We start from the raw sequence: 23,303 nt of genomic DNA, 5'->3' as shown, positions 1-23,303 counted from the left end.
TGGCCAAGATATTGCACCTGGGTGGGAAAGAGATCACATTTCGAGGGCTTGACTTTTAAATTGGCTTCATGCAACTTTGACAACACTTCATCCAGGCGCAGCAAATGCTCCTCAAAAGAGCGACCAAATACAATAATGTCATCGAGATAAACCAGACAAGTATTCCACTGCAAGTCAGCCAGCACAATGTCCATGAGCCTCTGAAACGTGCTGGGTGCATTACATAATCCAAAGCTCAGCACGTTAAATTCAAAGAGCCCCTGTCGTGTAATAAAGGCTGTCTTGTGCCTATCCTCTGCGTCAATCTACACCTGCCAATACCCACTGGCCAGATCTAGGGTTGAAAACCAGCAAGCATTGCACAGGCTGTCTAGCGCATCGTCTATTCTCGGCAAAGGGTAAGCATCCTTTTTCGTCAGGTCATTTAGCTTACGGTAATCAACGCAAAAACGGAGACTGCCATCACGCTTTCGAACCAGAACAACAGGGGCAGCCTGTGGACTACATGAAGGATGGACGATGTCATTCTCCTGCATCTGTTTTACATGTTCAGCTACCTCCTGTTGTAAATGGAGCGGGACATGGCAAGGTGGCAGTTTAACAGGGATGGCCTTGCCTGTGTCAATACGATGCAACGCTCGATGGGTTCTGCCCTAGTCAGACTCCCCAGTACTAAAGACAGCTTTGTGGCGTGATAACAACTTTGATACAGTGTCCACGTCCACTGGATCCAGTCCTTTTTGGTAAATGTGAAACTGTGACAAAAGCCGCTCAACAGACCAGGATGGATCAAATCTTGTCTGGTCACTGGTTTTCAATGTAAGCTCATCACCAGTGACATTGATCACCCCAATGGGGAGGGTCCCGTTTTACCCGACAAACTACACAAGCTACCATAACCTCACAGTGGTTGGACAATGAAGCAGAGGGCTCCAACATACCCTCTAACCCATCCCCAAAACCATTGGCAACTCTACCAGGTATGATAACCTCACTGCGAGGTGGAATTACGGTGTCAGATTGGACAGCTACAACTTGAGGACGATCCTCCTCCTGAGGAACCCACAAAGGTAGTGTTTTTCCCATTATACGGCAAGTTCGCTCTTTAAAATCAATTACAGCACCATATTTAGAGAGGATGTCAAAACCTAAGAGTATCTCTTGAGAAGAAATGTCGGCAACTAGAAATTCTGCCACTCAAGCTAAAGTCAAATTGACACACTGTCTGCCATTGTCCCCTTATTCTCATCCCCCCCCCCCCCATCATCAGCAGACACCTCTGTATTATATTGTGTCAACTCCATATCACCCTTAGTTATGGTTGACCAAATCTGATTAGGAATAATGGACCGATTATCCCCGCGATCTGCCAGTACCATGCATTCCAACTCACCTAACTTTGGCAGCCAAATAGGCGGATCCACCGGCATCATCTATAGAGGCCACAGTTTGAGAAGATGAGGGGGTGGGCATTTGGCCCTCTGTGCTCGCCCCCTCTAGTTTCCCTGCAAATAAGGGTAGTTGCGGCGTATGTGGCGGTCACAACCACATTCCCAACAACCACCCTCACGTCCGCGCCTGACCCTATCGGGGGGCCACTATCTCAGGATTAGCACAGCCAGTGGGGCCCAAGGTAGCGGGGGCCACATGCAAGGTTTGAAATGAGTGCTGCAATGATTTAACTTCCTGTCGCAGGCCCTCTACCACCCCCAGCAAAGCATCAATCCGATCATCACTTTTTATTTTATGCTCTGAAACTTCACTCACTGTAACATCGGAGGAGGAAGCCTGAGTTTGTTCTAAACTTCTTAAAAGTTCCATTTCGGCGGCTAAGTTAATGGCAGTCTCATGCGTATCAGGCTTGGCGCTACGCAGGCTGATTCGAAAATCCCCCGCAGCGAAGTGGGTGATAAAGTGGTCCCTTGCCAACAGATCACGGGTATTTTGGTCAGCTGTTGGATACGCTCTAGCAGCTAACCGACGCAACGCATTGCAAAATTCGCGGGCAGTTTCATTAAGGAGCCTTCTTCTACCTGAAAAAGCAGCTTTACTCTAATCATCACTGTCTCCAAACACCTTGTCATGGCAGCTTTTAATAAAGCATAATTACTTTTGGCTGATGCCGGTATACCACTGTAAATGTGACGTGCATGACCCGACAGGAGCAGAGACTTAAACTTCAGTTTGAGGGAGTCATCCCAACTATTTACGTCGGCGGTCAAATCAAATTGTTCTGCCCAATCAGACCACTGGCGTCCCACCCCAGTGAAAGTTTCTGGCATAAATACCGGGCGGGGGGTTAAACTGAGGTTAGGCGTGATACTATCCATTTTATTTGGTCCTGCCGGACCCACGTGGGTTATTCTCCTCCTCTGACATTTTGATAAGGAATCACACCGCTGCCACCAGTGTAGTAACCCTTACTAAGAGAGCTCCACCCACTGTCTCACTACATGTAACTGGCTCCTTGACCTCTCCCATAGGCCCCAGCAAAATAACTTCATCATCCCCCTGAGCAGTGGTTCCCCTCAAGACCGCCGTAGCTCGCCAGGGCCACTACAAACCACGTCAGCAAATAGCTCAGACCAGGTAGAGCACCGGTGCTGAGCCTCATCCTGCTCCTCTGCTGGTCCAACAGGGCTTAAGATGATAACAGAACCAAGCCTCATGTTCTTCTCTCCACTCCATCATTCCATCACTATCTCTCCATCACTCTAGTCATCTGCCTCAAGTGTGAACAGGTTTTCCTGGCATTCCACTTTGCTCTCCAGAACCTTCCTGATGAGTGCTGATGACACATTAGTTGAGGGAAACACAGACGACACACAGGAAGTGTTTGTTGACATTTGATGGTTGAACTGGGTCACCAGACTTGGCACTAAAATCCATCCATCTATCCCAGCAGCCTTCACGTGAGAGGCGGGGTTCACCCTGGACAGGTCACCAGTCCATGGCAGGGCCAACACATAGAGACAGACAACCATTGGCTCTCCCAGCCACGCCTACGGTCAATTTAGAGTCTGGATTAACCTGGTCCCTCTTGATGTCTTTGGACTGTGGAGGAAGCTGGAGTACCAGAGAGAACCCAGCAGGAACAGGGAGAACATGGAGACTCACCCAGAAAGACCCCGTGCTTCAGCCGGGGCTCCACCCACAACCTTCTTGATGGGGGGCCACCGTGAGGACCACTGCTCCACCGGGCCGCCTGCACTAAAATCCCATCATGGATTTCACTGCGGTCAGCAGCACAGATGTATTGTGAGAGGCTTTAGATGACGTAATCATCTGCCAGCCAATGATCTTTGATGATCTTTCCATCATAGCTGCAGGAGCGTTTGTGGAGCTGCAGCTGTTGTCATTTTCAGAAGAAAGTTTCATGTGGTGGTGCTCTGACCTACATTCAAGTGACCCCACCCACCCTGGATACCCAGTCTCTCCTGGTGAGGGCGGTGAGGTTGTTGGTGTTGTCAATGGAGGGAAGTGACATCTGCTCTGGTCTCACGAGTCCCTGCAGCTGCAGTCATACTTGGCCTTGAACCTGCTGCTCAACATCTGGCAGCTGAACTCTGCTACAATCCTGGTGCAGCTGCATGTCAGTCTAGAAGGTGGCACGTTTCCACTGAGGTGTGATGTTAATACACAATCTCAGGTGTAATACTGCAATCATACAAAAGTTACCAGCAAAAAAAAAAAAAAAATACTATTGAAATGCCTTTGTATTTTGGCAAATTAATACATTTAAAAAAAATAGTGACAACTTCATCCTACGCCAGGAATCCTGAGGCTCTGACCATCCGGTCTTGTCACAGGGGGGCAGTTAAGGTGTACTATAGCACCAACTTGTGACATGTTGATGAGCGCGAAAAACTGAATCTGGTGAAGCAAGTTCATCTGATTCCACCACTATGATGTGAGGCTACTTGAAGGAGCTTCAGTCAGCCTTACTGACAGAGGCTCCAGTAGAGGGGGGCAGGGTTTACCTGAGTCCCCCTAATTGTTAGCTTTATCAACAAGGAAGGCCTCAAGTCTGCTCTTAAACCCAGAGAGGGGGTCTGAGTCCTGAACCAGGATTCACAAGGGAGGAGCCTGATAACCAGAGGCATTCTACTTTTGGAGCCTCCAGGAACCATCAGGAGCCCAGCAACATCCTGGGAGTGAAGGGTTCTAGCTGGGTAGAAGGGAACTAGGAGCTCTAACAGATATGAAGGTTCCTGGTTGTTGAGGACTTTGATGTTAGAAGAATCTAGAATTCTAGTGTGAATGTGACAGGGATACAATACACACACACGCACACACGCACGCATGCATTCACGCACGCACGCACACACACACACACACACACAAAACCCCCTGTTCTTCCTAGGATGTCCTCATGAAGTCTATCTCATCACTTTAAAATATTTCCCTCACAGAAAAATATCTTGACTTACAGAAGTTATTTTCAAAAAGGTCTTGTGCCAAAGATGCTCTAGAAGGATGTCTTGCTTTTTATTACATCTAAAAAAGATACAATTCAAAAATACAAACTTTTTTTTGAAACTGAGCGTGAAGCGGCTGGGATGTAAGCCGGCACCTCCAAGTCTGAGTCCATGTGTCTTGTCCTGAAAAGGGTGGAGTGCCACCTCTGGGTCAGGAATGAGACCCCAGGTGAGGAGTTCAAGTACCTTGGGGTGGTTGGGGTGTTGGCAGGTGCTAGGAGGTGCTGGCAGCTGTTGGCAGGTGCTAGGAGGTGTTGGCAGCTGTTGGCAGGTGCTAGGAGGTTTGGCAGCTGTTAGGAGGTGTTGGCAGGTGCTAGGAGGTGTTGGCAGGTGCTAGGAGGTGTTGGCAGCTCTTAGGAGGTGTTGGCAGGTGCTAGGAGGTGTTGGCAGCTCTTAGGAGGTGTTGGCAGATGCGAGGAGGTGTTGGCAGCTCTTAGGAGGTGTTGGCAGCTCTTAGGAGGTGTTGGCAGGTGCTAGGAGGTGTTGGCAGGTGCTAGGAGGTGTTGGCAGCTGTTACGAGGTGTTGGCAGGTACCAGGAGGTGTTGGCAGGTGCTAGGAGGTGTTGGCAGGTGCGAGGAGGTGTTGCCAGGTGTTAGGAAGTGTTGGCAGGTGCTAGGAGGTGTTGGCAGGTGCTAGGAGGTGTTGGCAGGTGCGAGGAGGTGTTGGCAGGTGCTTGGAGGTGTTGGCAGCTGTTAGTAACTGTTGCCAGGTGTTAGGAAGTGTTGGCAGGTGCGAGGAGGTGTTGCCAGGTGTTAGGAAGTGTTGGCAGGTGCTAGGAGGTGTTGCCAGGTGTTAGGAAGTGTTGGCAGGTGCTAGGAGGTGTTGGCAGGTGCTAGGAGGTGTTGGCAGCTCTTAGGAGGTGTTGGCAGCTCTTAGGAGGTGTTGGCAGGTGCTAGGAGGTGTTGGCAGGTGCTAGGAGGTGTTGGCAGCTGTTACGAGGTGTTGGCAGGTACCAGGAGGTGTTGGCAGGTGCTAGGAGGTGTTGGCAGGTGCGAGGAGGTGTTGCCAGGTGTTAGGAAGTGTTGGCAGGTGCTAGGAGGTGTTGGCAGGTGCTAGGAGGTGTTGGCAGGTGCGAGGAGGTGTTGGCAGGTGCTTGGAGGTGTTGGCAGCTGTTAGTAACTGTTGCCAGGTGTTAGGAAGTGTTGGCAGGTGCGAGGAGGTGTTGCCAGGTGTTAGGAAGTGTTGGCAGGTGCTAGGAGGTGTTGCCAGGTGTTAGGAAGTGTTGGCAGGTGCTAGGAGGTGTTGGCAGGTGCTAGGAGGTGTTGGCAGGTACTAGGAGGTGTTGGCAGGTGCTGGGAGGTGTTGGCAGCTCTTAGGAGGTGTTGGCAGGTGCTAGGAGGTGTTGGCAGGTGCTAGGAGGTGTTGGCAGCTGTTACGAGGTGTTGGCAGGTGCTAGGAGGTGTTGGCAGGTGCTAGGAGGTGTTGGCAGGTGCTAGGAGGTGTTGGCAGGTGCTAGGAGGTGTTGGCAGGTACTAGGAGGTGTTGGCAGGTGCTAGGAGGTGTTGGCAGGTGCTAGGAGGTGTTGGCAGCTGTTAGTAGCTGTTGCCAGGTGTTAGGAAGTGTTGGCAGGTGCGAGGAGGTGTTGCCAGGTGTTAGGAAGTGTTGGCAGGTGCTAGGAAGTGTTGGCAGGTGCGAGGAGGTGTTGCCAGGTGTTAGGAAGTGTTGGCAGGTGCTAGGAGGTGTTGGCAGGTGCTAGGAGGTGTTGCCAGGTGTTAGGAAGTGTTGGCAGGTGCTAGGAGGTGTTGGCTGGTACTAGGAGGTGTTGGCAGGTGCTGGGAAGTGTTGGCAGGTGCTAGGAGGTGTTGGCAGGTGTTAGGAAGTGTTGGCAGGTACTAGGAGGTGTTAGCAGCTGTTAGTAGCTGTTGGCAGGTGCTAGGAGGTGTTGGCAGGTGCTAGGAGGTGTTGGCAGGTGCTCAGGGGTTTTACCAAGTGTCTGTGTGGTGTTCATGTGTGTAAGCAGGTACTGCAAGCTTTTTTGCGATGTTGTGGAAGTGGAAGATGCAATCATGTCTGTATCTTCAGGTGGAAGCAGGGACAAAGGAGGCTGCCGTCCTGACAGGCGCAGGTTTGTGGAACAGCTGCTGCTCTGCTCTGGGAGGGTTTTCTGCCTGGAAACCGCCTGTTTTTCTTTCTTTTTCCTTTTTTTGATTTCCCAACCTCGCTGAACTTGGAGATGAATATGAACTCACGTCACCCCGGCCGGCTGCCAGATCTGCTTTTGTCCCAGTTTTCCCGTCTCTCCCTGTTCATGTCCAACACAACTCAAGCGGTTTATCTGCTTGTGTACGAGGTGTTTTAAGGCGAGTGGGTGAGCTGAGTTCGACCACCGTCTCCTGTCAATCACTCTGATAGACAGCTACTGTGGAGGGAGCGAGCGGCGCCCTGCTCCAGCCGCCACGGGATACAAAATGTCTCTTTGTCTGCCTCCATGTCAGACAGGCTGACGCATTACAACCATTACCTCCCCTCCACCATGAGCTCAAGTCCCAGTGACGATGAGGATGGTGGCAGCGACTCACAGCAGATGAAGGGGTTAACATGCCGCCACAACAAAGGAGCTGCGCCGGGCTGGCATGTGCGGGGGGGGGGGGGGCGCTGCTTCCTAGCCCCGCCCTGGAATTCTTTATTGGAGAGGCTGTTTACAACCTCGACACACAGGAGTCCCTGGGTTCATTGGCCTGAGAGGGGAGGGGGATGGGGATGGGGAGGGGTGGGGGTGGGGGGGGCCGAGACAGGAAGAAAACAATAAGCAGTAACGTTCAGGGCCTCTGAGCTGCAGCAGCACAGCTTTGTTCCAGGATGCTTCTCGCTTCTCGCTCTTATTTCTTCTTTTGTTTGTGTGTCTAACAGGTCGATGGCGCACATGTCCGAGTTGGTGCAGCACGTGAAGACGACATGGTGACCCCCACCCCCACCCCCTGTCTTCCTTCAACCCTCTGCAGCTTCATGTGACTTCCAAGGACCTGAAGCTTCCAGTTCAGTGCTGAACAAGAAGGAATACTCCACCTGCCAATCATGTGTTGTCTCTCCGATGTGTCTGAGACTTTTCAAAACACAATTGACATTTATTTATAATCTCTGTCTCTCGCTTTCTCACACACACACACACACACACACACACACACACACACACACACACACCTGTGTACGACAGTCAGATGTACACAGTAAAAGTGGAATAAAAAGCTGATTCTTTCGTCAGCTCTGATCAAAGCGTCTCACCTCTCATTCCGTAATATCTATCATTTTAGCATTTTAATTTCATCTCGAAAACAATTTATTTGATTCTGTATCAGTTTTATTCAAATAATGAAACAATTATTCAAATGTCTGCTTTCTTCCTCCGTCATTTGTCCTGCTTTCATTCATTTGTATTCCTTTTTTTTACTAATTTATTGCATTTTGACATACAGGACACTTCCAAGAACCGACGTCCAAAGCGCCAGTGAACGCTGCATCAGTGGACTGCACAGAACCCTAACATCGTAATGCAAATAACCCCGCGGTACCAGGAGTGAGCAACACAACAGGCAGCAGCGATGACGTCCAACTTCCTGTCACCTCCTCATCCGCAGCCTTCGCAGCTTCCGTTCTTTGGGGAATCAAGAAAACGACGTTGCGGTTTCCTTCATTCGTTGATATTTCTGATCGTTTTCCTTCATTCGTGGGAGGCATCGTTAATAACAGTTTTACTTCTTGTCTTCATGTTATTATGGGATGTCCTGTCACCGCTGCAGTTCCTCCGTCCGCGCCCGCTGCGCGTGTCCTCGCGCTCCCGCCTCGCGCCTGTCTGCTTCCCAACCTTTCCCCCAGTAAGCGCGCGCCGCCGGGTTCACCGGGTTCACCGGGTTTACTCTGACACCGCTGACTCCTCGGCCCCGCCCCCCGACAGCCACGCACCCCGCCTCGGGCCAATGGCGTGGCGGCCACGTACCGATCACGCACCGCCTCGCCGCCCATTGGCCGGCGCGCGCTACACCTTTGCGCGTGATTGGCTGCGTGTTACCACCCGCCAGACGGCTCTCCAGTTTGTTTCTGTTTTTTTTTTTTCTTTTCTCTCGTTACCTCGTTTTTGGCTCCTCGGCTGAAGCAGTCTGCTGCTGGCGGAGGCTCCGCTCCGCTCGCCATCACGTCTCTGTTCCTCGCTGCCGCCGCCGACTCCCGATGCTCCGCTCCTGCCAGGTGAGTCGCGACAACCCAGGTCCGTCCGTCAAGTCCCGTCCCGGCAAGTTAGAGGACCGGTACCCCGGTCCTCTAACTGGGGCTCTGAGGCTCCTGTAACCGCGCTGGTGTCCGGTCAGCAGCTCCGGTGGCGGGGCGCCGCAGGTCCGCCTACCGGTGCCGCTGCTGCCGCTGACGGGGTTCGGTTCTCCGACCTGCCGGTTTATCTGAGGTCACAATGAGCGGGGACTCAGCAGAGCAACACACACACACACAACACACACACACACACACACACTTGAACACGCGCAGGACTGCGGGTTGTGTTGACTTTGTGGTTGTGCGTCTCTGATCTCTGGGCTTTGATGTCAACACTTAAGTTGAGCTGAAGGTGCGTTCAGGGACGTGACCACTGGTCAGACACTTAAGCAGCAGTGTTGACTGAGTGACGTTTCACACACACGTGACCACTGCTGAGGCTGGAGAGGGTTTGTTGTGAGTTGTTGATGCTGCAGCTGATCACAACAACACTCGGAGGATGAACACGTGATGCTGGTATTGATTATAGATCAAGGTTCAGCGACTGCTGGTACTGGTGTGTTTGGGGTGTGTGGGAAATCTGATTGCTTGTTTGTGTTATTTGCAACAGATTTACTTTGCTTTCTCCAACTGGACTTCCTGTTGGGAGCTTCCTCTCTTTCTCTCTCTCCCCCTCTCCTCCTGTCTTTCTCTCTCGCCCTCATTCTCTCTTTCTCCCTCCCTCTGGCAAGTCTGTGCATGTCAATGGGAGGAGGAGGAGGGGGCGGGGCTTGGTGGTGTTTTTAAGGAGGGGTGTAATATCTGACTTTCTCCATCATCCATTCCTTCTGGGTGAGGTTCCCCTGCACCCCCCCCCCCCCCCCCCCATTGCCGGCTGGCGGTGCACCCCGACCCCCTTTCCCCCGCCACCTCCCACTCACTCTTCTGGGTGTCATTTTTCAGCCCGGCTCCTCGTGAATGACCTCTCGTTCATGTCTGTTGTGTTTTGTTTTTTCCTGACGTGGCGACAGCGACTCCACTCGCAGCAGGAAGTGGAAGACAGTGACATCATTGGTAGTCGGCTGGGTGTGCGCTTTTGTTCCCAGAGGAAGAAGAAGACAGGGACGTCCAGTGGTCCACTGATAATGTCCTGCCTCCCGCTGTTGGTCCTCTGAAAATGTCAAATTCTCCAGTACAACATCAGCATTTTAAATGAATGAGTTTTACATTTGTGAAACAAATTCATCTCTCCTGACCTTTGTGGCAGAGTGGCAGGACATCTGGGACATTAGTAATATATATGATACAAGTCATATATATCTATATCTATACCTATATAGGTAGATCTATATGTGTATAAAGATCTACCTATATATATATACATATATAGATCTATATATATATATATAGGTAGATCTATATATGTGTATAAAGATCTACCTATATATATATATACATATATAGATCTATATATATATATATAGGTAGATCTATATATGTATATATACATATATAGATCTATCTATATATATGTATATATATATAGATAGATCTATATATATATACATATATAGATCTATCTATATATATGTATATATATATAGATAGATCTATATATATGTGTATATATAGATAGATCTATCTATGTATATATATATATAGATAGATCTATATATGTATATATATAGATAGATAGATCTATATATGTATATATATAGATAGATAGATCTATATATGTATATATATATAGATAGATCTATCTATATATACACATATATAGATCTATATATATGTATAGATATAGATTTAGATAGGTAGATCTAGATATATCCTAACATTTATTCATTTATATATGTTTACATACACACATATTTACGTGTATATATATTATATTATGTATATGTATATCTGTGTGTATGTATGTGTGTGTGTGTATGGATGTGTGTGTATGGATGTGTGTGAATGAATGTGTGTATGTTACAGCTCAGTGCCCCCTAGTGGCTGGTTGCAGTGTAGGTCATAAAGTCCACACTTCTTCCTGTTGGACAGATGGATCAAGAATGGTAGGAAATCAGCTGATATCATCACAAAACAATGGAAGGACCTGTGGACATGAAGTGGGACAGGGGAATGTAAGACGGGTAGTGGGACAGGGGAATGTAAGACAGGTTCTTCTTCTCAGTTTGAGAGGATGAGGTACCACAGCTTGCTCAGCCATGAAAAACAACTGTGACAACAGCGGCTGCTTGACACTGATTGGCTGTCTACTAAACAACGGTTGCAGGTTTTGGCTGGCAGCGCCTGGTAGGCACGTTCATCAATGACTGACAGTCACCCCGTCACCTGTCACTCATTGCATGGACCAACGCCCACAGTGGGCCACATGCTCGAATGTCACCATTCACAGTCTTAGTTGAAAAGCACAGGGGAACTGGTCAGGATATTTGAGTGCACGACAAAGAGGTGCGGAACAGTGGGCGATTTTAAACAACTCTGATTCTGTCGTTCTTTAAAATATCGTCCCAAAGCTACGCAGCAAGAATGACCTTTGACCTCCTGTCTTCTGCAGGCTGACCATAGCAGCGGCTGGCCGGCAGCCATCATGGAGCAGAAGCCATGCATCGAGTACCACGACCTTGAGGCCGCTGAGGCACTCGTCAGCATGAGCTTCTTGGGTCAAAGGTCGCACAGGGCTCGCCCCTTGACCCCCACTTCTGACTCCTGCGACTCGATCCAGCTGCACATGGAGGGGCGTGACACACCGAAGGACCTGATTGCCCTGTCCTCGCTGGTGAGAAATGCTACAGGGACAGTAAATGGCGAGCTGAAGATGCGATTATTGATCATGGATGAATTCGAAATGGTTGATGGAGGTGTTAAATAATTGTGTTTCATTTGGCTCTCGTTTCCTCCCAGTGTATGACGCCTCCTCACAGTCCAAGCTTCACCGAGGCCTCCACCACCACCACCGCAACTCAAAGCCCTGCCTCTCGACCTTCCTTGCTCCGCCCCCTCTGCAGTGGCCCTTCCTTCCCCGGTGACTCCCCTGCTGGCATTTCCCTCCCCTCCTACTCTGAGACCTCAGCACCTGCATCTCAGACAGAACTAGTGGCACTGGGCAGCAGAGCAATGGCCACCAGCGTCATCCGCCACACCGCTGACAGCCTCAGCAGCCCCCCATTCCCCCCTCACACCACTCAGCCCACAGAAACCGTCACGCCGGCTCAGCCGGACACTCCAGAGATGCTTCCGGATGACAGGCGGGAGAAAGACAGCCCTCCGTGTCCCGAAAGCACACCCTGTCTGCTCCCATCGACATGTCATCCTCATGCCTCCCCCGCGTCTTCCTCCCCGCCCCCCCCAGTGTCCCCACTCCTGTGCCAGGTCATCCCGGTGAGCGGTCGCACAGGGATGATCTCCGCCTTCGTCCAGGCTCCAGTTCAGGTGCAGGCAGGGCCCAAGCCCCTCCTGTCCCCACCTCCTTCCAGCTTCACTCAGCCTCTGCTGGTGGGCTCTGCCATGCCGCAGGGGACCGTCATGTTCGTGGTGCCACAGACGCCTGTGTCACAGGCATCTCAGGGTCCACAGACTGTCATGACCCTGGGCAACACTAAGCTCCTCCCCTTGGCCCCAGCCCCTGTTTACATGCCATCAGGAGCGAGTGGCGGCGCCTCGCAGGTGGATTTCTCCCGCAGACGGAACTATGTCTGCAATTTCCCCGGCTGCAAGAAGACGTACTTCAAGAGCTCCCACCTGAAGGCTCACCTGCGCACACACACAGGTAAGAAACCACCAACCACACAACGTGATGCGACACGGTTTCACAAGCAGACACGTAATGGTACCATCAAACAAGCAGACATTTTGAGATTGAGAGCAAAGAGGACGTGAAATGTGAAACATTTTACCAAAAATTAGTACAACCCTCTAGAGGTAGCTCTCTAATTGCTCCGTCATCATGTGACATGGTTTTCTTCCTGTGTGCTTACACGCCATCTTCGTCTGCAGGGGAGAAGCCATTCAGCTGCCACTGGGAAGGCTGCGACAAAAAGTTTGCTCGCTCTGATGAGCTTTCCCGCCACCGCCGAACACACACGGGTGAGAAGAAGTTTGTCTGTAATGTGTGTGACAGGCGTTTTATGCGCAGCGACCACTTGACCAAACACACCCGGCGGCACATGACCACCAAGAGGGCGTCCCCATGGCCTGCTGACACCCGGGACCTCAATAAAGTGGCCCTGCTGAAAGGTCAAACCAGAGGCTCCACACTTCCTGTCGGCGTGCTGGTCCCCACAACCAACTAACAGACTCATCAGGAGCCCAACGGGCAACTCAGGACTTCAGGAACCACAACTGCTGCCCAGTGAGCCGCTGTGATGCTCCAAATGGTGCCGCCATCCTCACCGGGAGGCACTCTTCTACTCTACCAATCAAATCCAGCCGGAGGACGGCTCTTCTCCGGCTACATTGACAGAGACACGCCCCTGGAGGCTGATACAGCCCTCACACGCCAAGAGACCAAATGTTCTTGATTGCTAAGCAAATCTAGTTACAGAAAGTTTGTGCTGATTAAAGGTCGTGTCTTAAGCAACGGATGCATGGCGGCTGTTTTAGGACTCGTCATGAGATGACATCGATGACACAAATAAACGTACGTCCTTTGAAGGTGACATGTAGAGACCAACAACTGCCATCAGTAACAAGCAAATATCCACATGGCTGCTTCCTTCCCAGACAAGACCAGAGGCAAACCCCCACTGTGACATCATCAGACTGGTTTTCCGAATGGAATTCTGATCCAGACTTTTTTAAGCACATAATTTTCAACTTGTGTGAACGTGAATGACCAACACAAATGAGCATCTATTCACGTCTTCACTCTGCTCAAAAAAAACAAATATTTCCATCCCAGAAAGAAATGGCCGCTATGATCTGACCCCACTGTTGTATTCTGACACGTGTGCAGCGTGTGTCTAACATGTTTCCAGCGTGTTATATCCCTATTTGAAACAAAACAAGTCGAGCTTGGTGGAGGATTCCCTCCTCTTTAAAGCTCCTCTCTCTCTCTAAAGTGACCCTTCCTGATCACAAAATGTCTGGCCAGTAAACGCTCCCAACGGAGAGAATCAAGAGGACGCGCGGCCGCACTCAGCACAGGCAGCATTTGTCAGGCATGCTAGCATGTTAGCATCAGCTAGATTAATCTGCTAACATTTTAAACGATGGTGGTCTGAGACAGTGGGCGTGTCCTGTAGATGTAGCAGTGAGTGTCCCCCGGAGGACAGAGCGAGTTCCCGCCCTGCTCAGGACAGTTTCTTCACACAACCACAAACTCATGGAGGACGCCAAGGCGACAGGCTGCTATTGTTCCATGGACAGAAAACAACAACAACCTGACATTGCACTAGATTTTTTAAACCTGGCTTGTTTTTTATTCTCTCTCTCTCTCCGTGATCATGATCATGTTTACTTCATGTGTACATCACGTTAGCGAATGGATGCACTCTTTATTTTTGCCAAAGCCTCTGTACCGTGCTTCTGTTATTAGCTCAATTCTATTTGTCAGTGTCTGTAAATATTGTATAAAAATTGATATCTATATGAATGTTCTGTGTATTACAATCTGCATTTATTGACAGTACGAGTTATTGATATTTTAAAATGTCAGTGGACAGTATTCCTCACTGTGATACTACCTACGCTTTTTGCTTTACACATTATAATAATAATATTATTATTTAATAAACATTTGTTGAGGAACAAGTGACGTTTTGATAGCTTGATTTGGCCCATTGTGTAGCCAGTAAGAAAATACCTCATGTTATTAAATGTTATTCTTAATAATAACGGCTTATATCAGAATAATCCCATTTCTGAACATTTAGCTGTACACGATGGTGAATATGGCTTTGATAATAAAACCTCCCATGAAAACATGTTTCGTTTTTCACTGAGAAACACGCGGTCCGTGACTACAACAGCTGCTGGGTCAGCTTTCTAACTCGGCTAAGATGGACTCCATTTGTGGAAAGGGACCGTTAGCCTTTGCTGCTCTCAGGGAAGGTTACGTCATCCCTAGCATTCGCGCTGACCTGGGGTCAGCCTAGCTTAGCAAAATGACCTGCATAGGAGCAGTTCTAAGCTCAGTTTGGCAAAAAACAACACCGATACAAAAACTTGTTTTAGTGCCAAGATGAATCAAAAGTCTGCCAGGGTTTTGTTGTGTGATCAGAAGAAAAGAAGCTCCCTGGATTCAGGCACGAACTTTGGGATGTGGTACAACTTGTTCCCTCAAAATAACTTTGAGGGAACAAGTTGTACCTGGTGGTCGTGGGACTCACTGTATAACTTATTCATATTAATAAAGATAGACTGATATAGATAGATGGATGGATGGATAGATAGATAGATAGATAGATGATAGATAGATAGATGATAGATACATTGATGGATAGATAGATAGATAGATACATTGATGGATAGATAGATGATAGATAGATACATGGATAGATAGATGGATGATGGACAGATAGATACATGGATGGATGGATAGATAGAAAGATAGATGATAGATAGATAGATGATCGATAGATAAATAGATAGATACATGGATGGATGGATAGATGATAGATAGATAGATAGATAGATGATAGATACATTGATGGATAGACAGATAGATGATAGATAGATAGATAGATGATAGATAGATAGATAGATAGATAGATAGATGATAGATACATTGATGGATAGATAGATAGATAGATAGATGGATAGATGATAGATAGATAGATAGATACATTGATGGATTGATAGATAGATAGATAGATAGATAGATGGATAGATAGAGAGATAGATAGATTGATGATAGATAGAGAGATAGATGATAGATAGAAAGATAGATAGATGATAGATAGAAAGAAAGATAGATGATAGATAGATGATAGATGACAGATAGATAGATGATAGATAGATAGATAGATAGATAGATGATAGATAGATGATAGATAGATGATAGAAAGAAAGATAGATATATAGATAGATAGATAGATAGATGATAGATAGATAGATGATAGATAGATGATACATACATAGATGATAGAAAGATAGATAGATAGATAGATAGATAGATAGATAGATGATAGATGACAGATAGATAGATGATAGATAGATTGATAGATAGATAGATGATAGATAGATGATAGATAGATGATAGAAAGAAAGATAGATATATAGATAGATAGATAGATGATAGATAGATAGATGATAGATAGATGATACGTACATAGATGATAGATAGATAGATAGATAGATAGATGATCGATAGATAAATAGATAGATACATGCATGGATGGATAGATGATAGATAGATAGATAGATAGATGAATAGATAGACAGATAGATGATAGATAGATGAATAGATAGACAGATAGATAGATAGATGATAGATAGATGAATAGATAGATAGATAGATAGATAGATGACAGATACATTGATGGATAGATAGATAGATAGATGATAGATAGATAGATGATAGATAGATTATAGATAGATAGATAGAAAGATGGATAGATGATAGATGGATAGATAGATAGATGAATAGATAGACAGATAGATAGATAGATGATAGATAGATGAATAGATAGATAGATAGATAGATAGATGACAGATACATTGATGGATAGATAGATAGATAGATGGATAGATAGATAGATAGATAGATAGATTATAGATAGATAGATAGAAAGATGGATAGATGATAGATGGATAGATAGATAGATGATAGATAGATGATAGATAGATAGATGATAGATAGATGGATAGATAGATAGATAGATAGATAGATAGATAGATAGATTATAGATAGATAGATAGAAAGATGGATAGATGATAGATGGATAGATAGATAGATGATAGATAGATAGATGATAGATAGATGGAAAGATAGATAGATAGATAGATAGATGATAGATAGAAAGATGAAAGATAGATAGATAGATAGATGATAGATGGATAGATTATAGATAGATCATAGATAGAAAGATAGATAGATGATAGATAGATAGATGGATAGATAGATGACAGATAGATGATAGATAGAAAGATGAAAGATAGATAGATACATAGATGATAGATAGATAGATAGATAGATAGATAGATAGATGATAGATAGATGATGGATATAGAAAGATAGATAGATAAGATGATAGATAGATACATGGATAGATAGATGGATGATGGACAGATAGATAGATACATGGATGGATGGATAGATAGAAAGATAGATAGATGATCGATAGATAAATAGATAGATACATGGATGGATGGATAGATGATAGATAGATAGATAGATAGATGATAGATACATTGATGGATAGATAGATGATAGATAGATGATAGAAAGATGATAGATACATTGATGGATAGATAGATAGATAGATAGATAGATAGATAGATGATAGATAGATGATAGATAGATAGATAGATAGATAGAAAGATTGATAGATACATAGATGATAGATAGATAGATAGATAGATAGATAGATAGATAGATAGATAGATAGATGATCGATAGATAAATAGATAGATACATGGATGGATGGATAGATGATAGACAGGTAGATAGATGATAGATAGATAGATAAATAGATAGACAGATAGATGATAGATAGATAGATAGATGACAGATAAATTGATGGATAGATAGATAGAAAGATGGATAGATGATAGATAGATGATAGATAGATGGTAGATAGATGGAAAGATAGATGACAGATGGATAGATTATAGATAGATCATAGATAGAAAGATAGATAGATGATAGATAGATAGATAGATAGATGACAGATAGATGATAGATAGAAAGATGAAAGATAGATAGATAGATAGATGATAGATGGATAGATTATAAATAGATCATAGAAAGAAAGATACATAGATGATAGATAGATAGATAGATAGATAGATAGAAAGATAGATAGATAGATAGATGATAGATAGATGATAGATAGAAAGATAGATAGATGATAGATAGAAAGATACATAGATGATAGATAGATAGATAGATAGAGAGATAGATGATAGATAGAAAGAAAGATAGATGATAGATAGAAAGATAGACAGATGATAGATAGATAGATGATAGATAGAAAGATGGTAGATAGATGGATAGAAAGATGATAGATGGATAGATTATAGATAGATCATAGATAGAAAGATAGACAGATGATAGATAGATAGATGACAGATAGATAATAGATAGAAAGATGAAAGATAGATAGATAGATAGATGATAGATAGATGACAGATAGATGATAGATAGAAAGATGAAAGATAGATAGATAGATAGATGATAGATGGATAGATTATACATAGATCATAGATAGAAAGATAGATAGATGATAGATAGATAGATGATAGATAGATAGATGATAGATGGATAGATTATAGATAGATCATAGATAGAAAGATAGATAGATGATAGATAGATAGATGATAGATAGATAGATAGATAGATAGATGGATAGATAGAGGACAGATAGATGATAGATAGAAAGATGAAAGATAGATAGATAGATAGATACATAAATGATAGATAGATAGATAGATAGATAGATAGATAGATAGATAGATGGATAGATAGATGATGGATATAGAAAGATAGATAGATAAGATGATAGATAGATACATGGATAGATAGATGGATGATGGACAGATAGATAGATAGATGATCGATAGATAAATATATAGATACATGGATGGATGGATAGATGATAGATAGATGATAGATAGATGATAGATACATTGATGGATAGATAGATGATAGATAGATGATAGAAAGATAGATAGATAGATGATAGATACATTGATGGATAGATAGATAGATATATAGATAGATAGATAGATAGAAAGATAGATAGATGGATAGATAGATAGATAGATAGATGATAGATAGATTGATAGATAGATGATAGATACATTGATGGATAGATAGATAGATAGATAGATAGATGGAAAGATAGATAGAAAGATAGATAGATAGATGGATAGATGATAGATAGATAGATAGATACATTGATGGATAGATAGATAGATAGATAGATAGATAGATAGATAGATAGATGGATAGATAGATAGATAGAAAGATGATAGATAGATAGATAGATAGATGATAGATTGATGATAGATAGAGAGATAGATGATAGATAGATCATAGATAGAAAGATAGATAGATGATAGATAGATAGAAAGATAGATAGATAGATACATGGATGATAGATAGATAGATAGATAGATAGATAGATAGATAGAAAGATAGATAGATGATAGATAGATAGATGATAGATAGATAGATGATAGATAGATAGATGATAGATAGATGGATAGATAGATAGATAGATAGATGATCGATAGATAAATAGATAGATACATGGATGGATGGATAGATGATAGATAGATAGATAGATGACAGATACATTGATGGATAGATAGATGATAGATAGATGATAGATAGATAGATGATAGATAGATGGATAGATAGATAGATAGATAGATAGATAGATAGATTATAGATAGATAGATAGAAAGATGGATAGATGATAGATGGATAGATAGATAGATGATAGATAGATAGATGATAGATAGATGGATAGATAGATAGATAGATAGATAGATGATAGATAGAAAGATGAAAGATAGATAGATAGATAGATGATAGATGGATAGATTATAGATAGATCATAGATAGAAAGATAGATAGATGATAGATAGATAGATGGATAGATAGATGACAGATAGATGATAGATAGAAAGATGAAAGATAGATAGATAGATAGATACATAGATGATAGATAGATGATGGATATAGAAAGATAGATAGATAAGATGATAGATAGATACATGGATAGATAGATGGATGATGGACAGATAGATAGATACATGGATGGATGGATAGATAGAAAGATAGATAGATGATCGATAGATAAATAGATAGATACATGGATGGATGGATAGATGATAGATAGATAGATAGATAGATGATAGATACATTGATGGATAGATAGATGATAGATAGATGATAGAAAGATGATAGATACATTGATGGATAGATAGATAGATAGATAGATAGATAGATAGATGATAGATAGATAGATAGATAGAAAGATTGATAGATACATAGATGATAGATAGATAGATAGATAGATAGATAGATAGATAGATAGATAGATGATCGATAGATAGATAGATACATGGATGGATGGATAGATGATAGACAGGTAGATAGATGATAGATAGATAGATAAATAGATAGACAGATAGATGATAGATAGATAGATAGATGACAGATAAATTGATGGATAGATAGATAGAAAGATGGATAGATGATAGATAGATGATAGATAGATGATAGATGGATAGATAATAGATAGATCATAGATAGAAAGATGGATAGATGATAGATGGATAGATAGATAGATGGTAGATAGATGATAGATTGATGATAGATAGATAGATGATAGATAGATGGAAAGATAGATGACAGATGGATAGATTATAGATAGATCATAGATAGAAAGATAGATAGATGATAGATAGATAGATAGATAGATGACAGATAGATGATAGATAGAAAGATGAAAGATAGATAGATAGATAGATGATAGATGGATAGATTATAAATAGATCATAGATAGAAAGATACATAGATGATAGATAGATAGATAGATAGATAGAAAGATAGATAGATAGATAGATGATAGATAGATGATAGATAGAAAGATAGATAGATGATAGATAGAAAGATACATAGATGATAGATAGATAGATAGATAGATAGAGAGATAGATGATAGATAGATAGAGAGATAGATGATAGATAGAAAGAAAGATAGATGATAGATAGAAAGATGGTAGATAGATGGATAGATAGATGATAGATGGATAGATTATAGATAGATCATAGATAGAAAGATAGACAGATGATAGATAGATAGATGACAGATAGATAATAGATAGAAAGATGAAAGATAGAAAGATAGATAGATGATAGATAGATGACAGATAGATGATAGATAGAAAGATGAAAGATAGATAGATAGATAGATGATAGATGGATAGATTATAGATAGATCATAGATAGAAAGATAGATAGATGATAGATAGATAGATGATAGATAGATAGATGATAGATGGATAGATTATAGATAGATCATAGATAGAAAGATAGATAGATGATAGATAGATAGATGATAGATAGATAGATAGATAGATGGATAGATAGATGACAGATAGATGATAGATAGAAAGATGAAAGATAGATAGATAGATAGATAGATAGATAGATAGATAGATAGATAGATGGATAGATAGATGATGGATATAGAAAGATAGATAGATAAGATGATAGATAGATACATGGATAGATAGATGGATGATGGACAGATAGATAGATAGATGATCGATAGATAAATATATAGATACATGGATGGATGGATAGATGATAGATAGATGATAGATAGATGATAGATACATTGATGGATAGATAGATGATAGATAGATGATAGAAAGATAGATAGATAGATGATAGATACATTGATGGATAGAAAGATAGATATATAGATAGATAGATAGATAGAAAGATAGATAGATGGATAGATAGATAGATAGATAGATGATAGATAGATTGATAGATAGATGATAGATACATTGATGGATAGATAGATAGATAGATAGATAGATGGAAAGATAGATAGAAAGATAGATAGATAGATGGATAGATGATAGATAGATAGATAGATACATTGATGGATAGATAGATAGATAGATAGATAGATAGATAGATAGATGGATAGATAGATAGATAGAAAGATGATAGATAGATAGATAGATGATAGATTGATGATAGATAGAGAGATAGATGATAGATAGATCATAGATAGAAAGATAGATAGATGATAGATAGATAGAAAGATAGATAGATAGATACATGGATGATAGATAGATAGATAGATAGATAGATAGAAAGATAGATAGATGATAGATAGATAGATGATAGATAGATGACAGATAGATAGATGGTAGATAGATGGATAGATAGATAGAAAGATAGATAGATAGATAGATAGATAGATAGATGATACATAGAAAGATAGATAGATGATAGATAGATAGATGATAGATAGATAGATAGATAGATAGATGAGAGATAGATAGATGATAGATAGATGATAGAAAGATAGATAGATAGATAGATAGATAGATAGATGATAGATAGATGATAGATAGATAGATAGATAGAAAGATTGATAGATACATAGATGATAGATAGATAGATAGATAGATAGATAGATAGATAGATGATCGATAGATAAATAGATAGATACATGGATGGATGGATAGATGATAGACAGGTAGATAGATGATAGATAGATGATAGATGGATAGATAGATAGATGGTAGATAGATGATAGATTGATGATAGATAGATAGATGATAGATAGATGGATAGATAGATGACAGATGGATAGATTATAGATAGATCATAGATAGAAAGATAGATAGATGATAGATAGATAGATAGATAGATAGATGACAGATAGATGATAGATAGAAAGATGAAAGATAGATAGATAGATAGATGATAGATGGATAGATTATAGATAGATCAAAGATAGAAAGATACATAGATGATAGATAGATAGATAGATAGATAGATAGATAGATGATAGATAGAAAGATAGATAGATGATAGATAGAAAGATACATAGATGATAGATAGATAGATAGATAGATGATAGATAGAAAGAAAGATAGATGATAGATAGAAAGATAGACAGATGATAGATAGATAGATGATAGATAGAAAGATAGATACATGATAGATAGATAGATAGATGATAGATAGATGATCGATAGATAGATGAAAGAAAGATAGATAGATAGATAGATAGATGATAGATAGAAAGATGAAAGATAGATAGATAGATAGATAGATACATAGATGATAGATAGATAGATAGATGATAGATAGATAGATGATCGATAGATAGATGAAAGATAGATAGATAGATAGGTAGATAGATGATAGAAAGATAGATAGATGATAGATAGATAGATGATCGATAGATAGATGAAAGATAGATAGATAGATAGGTAGATAGATGATAGATAGAAAGATAGATAGATGATAGATAGATAGATGATAGATAGATAGATAGATAGATAGATGATCGATAGATAGATGATAGATAGATAGATAGATAGATAGATGATAGATAGAAAGATAGATAGATGATAGATAGATAGATGATAGATAGATAGATAGATAGATAGATGATCGATAGATAGATGATAGATGATAGATAGATAGATAGATAGATAGATAGATAGATAGGTAGATAGATGACAGATAGAAAGATAGATAGATGATAGATGATAGATTGATGATAGATAGATAGAAAGATAGATAGATACATGGATGGATAGATGATAGATAGATAGATAGATAGATAGATAGATAGATAGATAAATAGATGGTAGATAGATGATAGATTGATAGATAGATGATAGATGATAGATAGATAGATAGATAGATAGATGGTAGATAGATGGTTAGATAGATGGATGATAGATAGATTGATACATAGATAG

The 23,303-nt window shown here is 42.1% G+C and overlaps 1 protein-coding gene across 1 annotated transcript; it reads left to right on the top strand.

The window, feature by feature from the left end:
- The first annotated feature begins 7,214 nt into the window (after positions 1–7,214).
- Positions 7,215–14,583, top strand: LOC147243464 (Krueppel-like factor 11). The gene is made up of 4 exons (XM_086189904.1): positions 7,215–8,661; positions 11,228–11,449; positions 11,575–12,439; positions 12,667–14,583. The coding sequence occupies exons 1-4, from the start codon at positions 8,644–8,646 to the stop codon at positions 12,960–12,962; spliced, it is 1,401 nt and encodes a 466-aa protein (XP_086046030.1). The 5' UTR covers positions 7,215–8,643; the 3' UTR covers positions 12,963–14,583.
- The last annotated feature ends 8,720 nt before the right edge of the window (positions 14,584–23,303 follow it).

This window comes from Aulostomus chinensis, chromosome 20 (genome assembly GCF_037954235.1).
Source record: "Aulostomus chinensis isolate RoL2024-O1b breed Wild chromosome 20, RoL_Achi_v1.0, whole genome shotgun sequence".
Lineage (NCBI taxonomy): Eukaryota > Metazoa > Chordata > Actinopteri > Syngnathiformes > Aulostomidae > Aulostomus > Aulostomus chinensis.
This window is presented reverse-complemented; position numbering and strand designations above follow the sequence as displayed.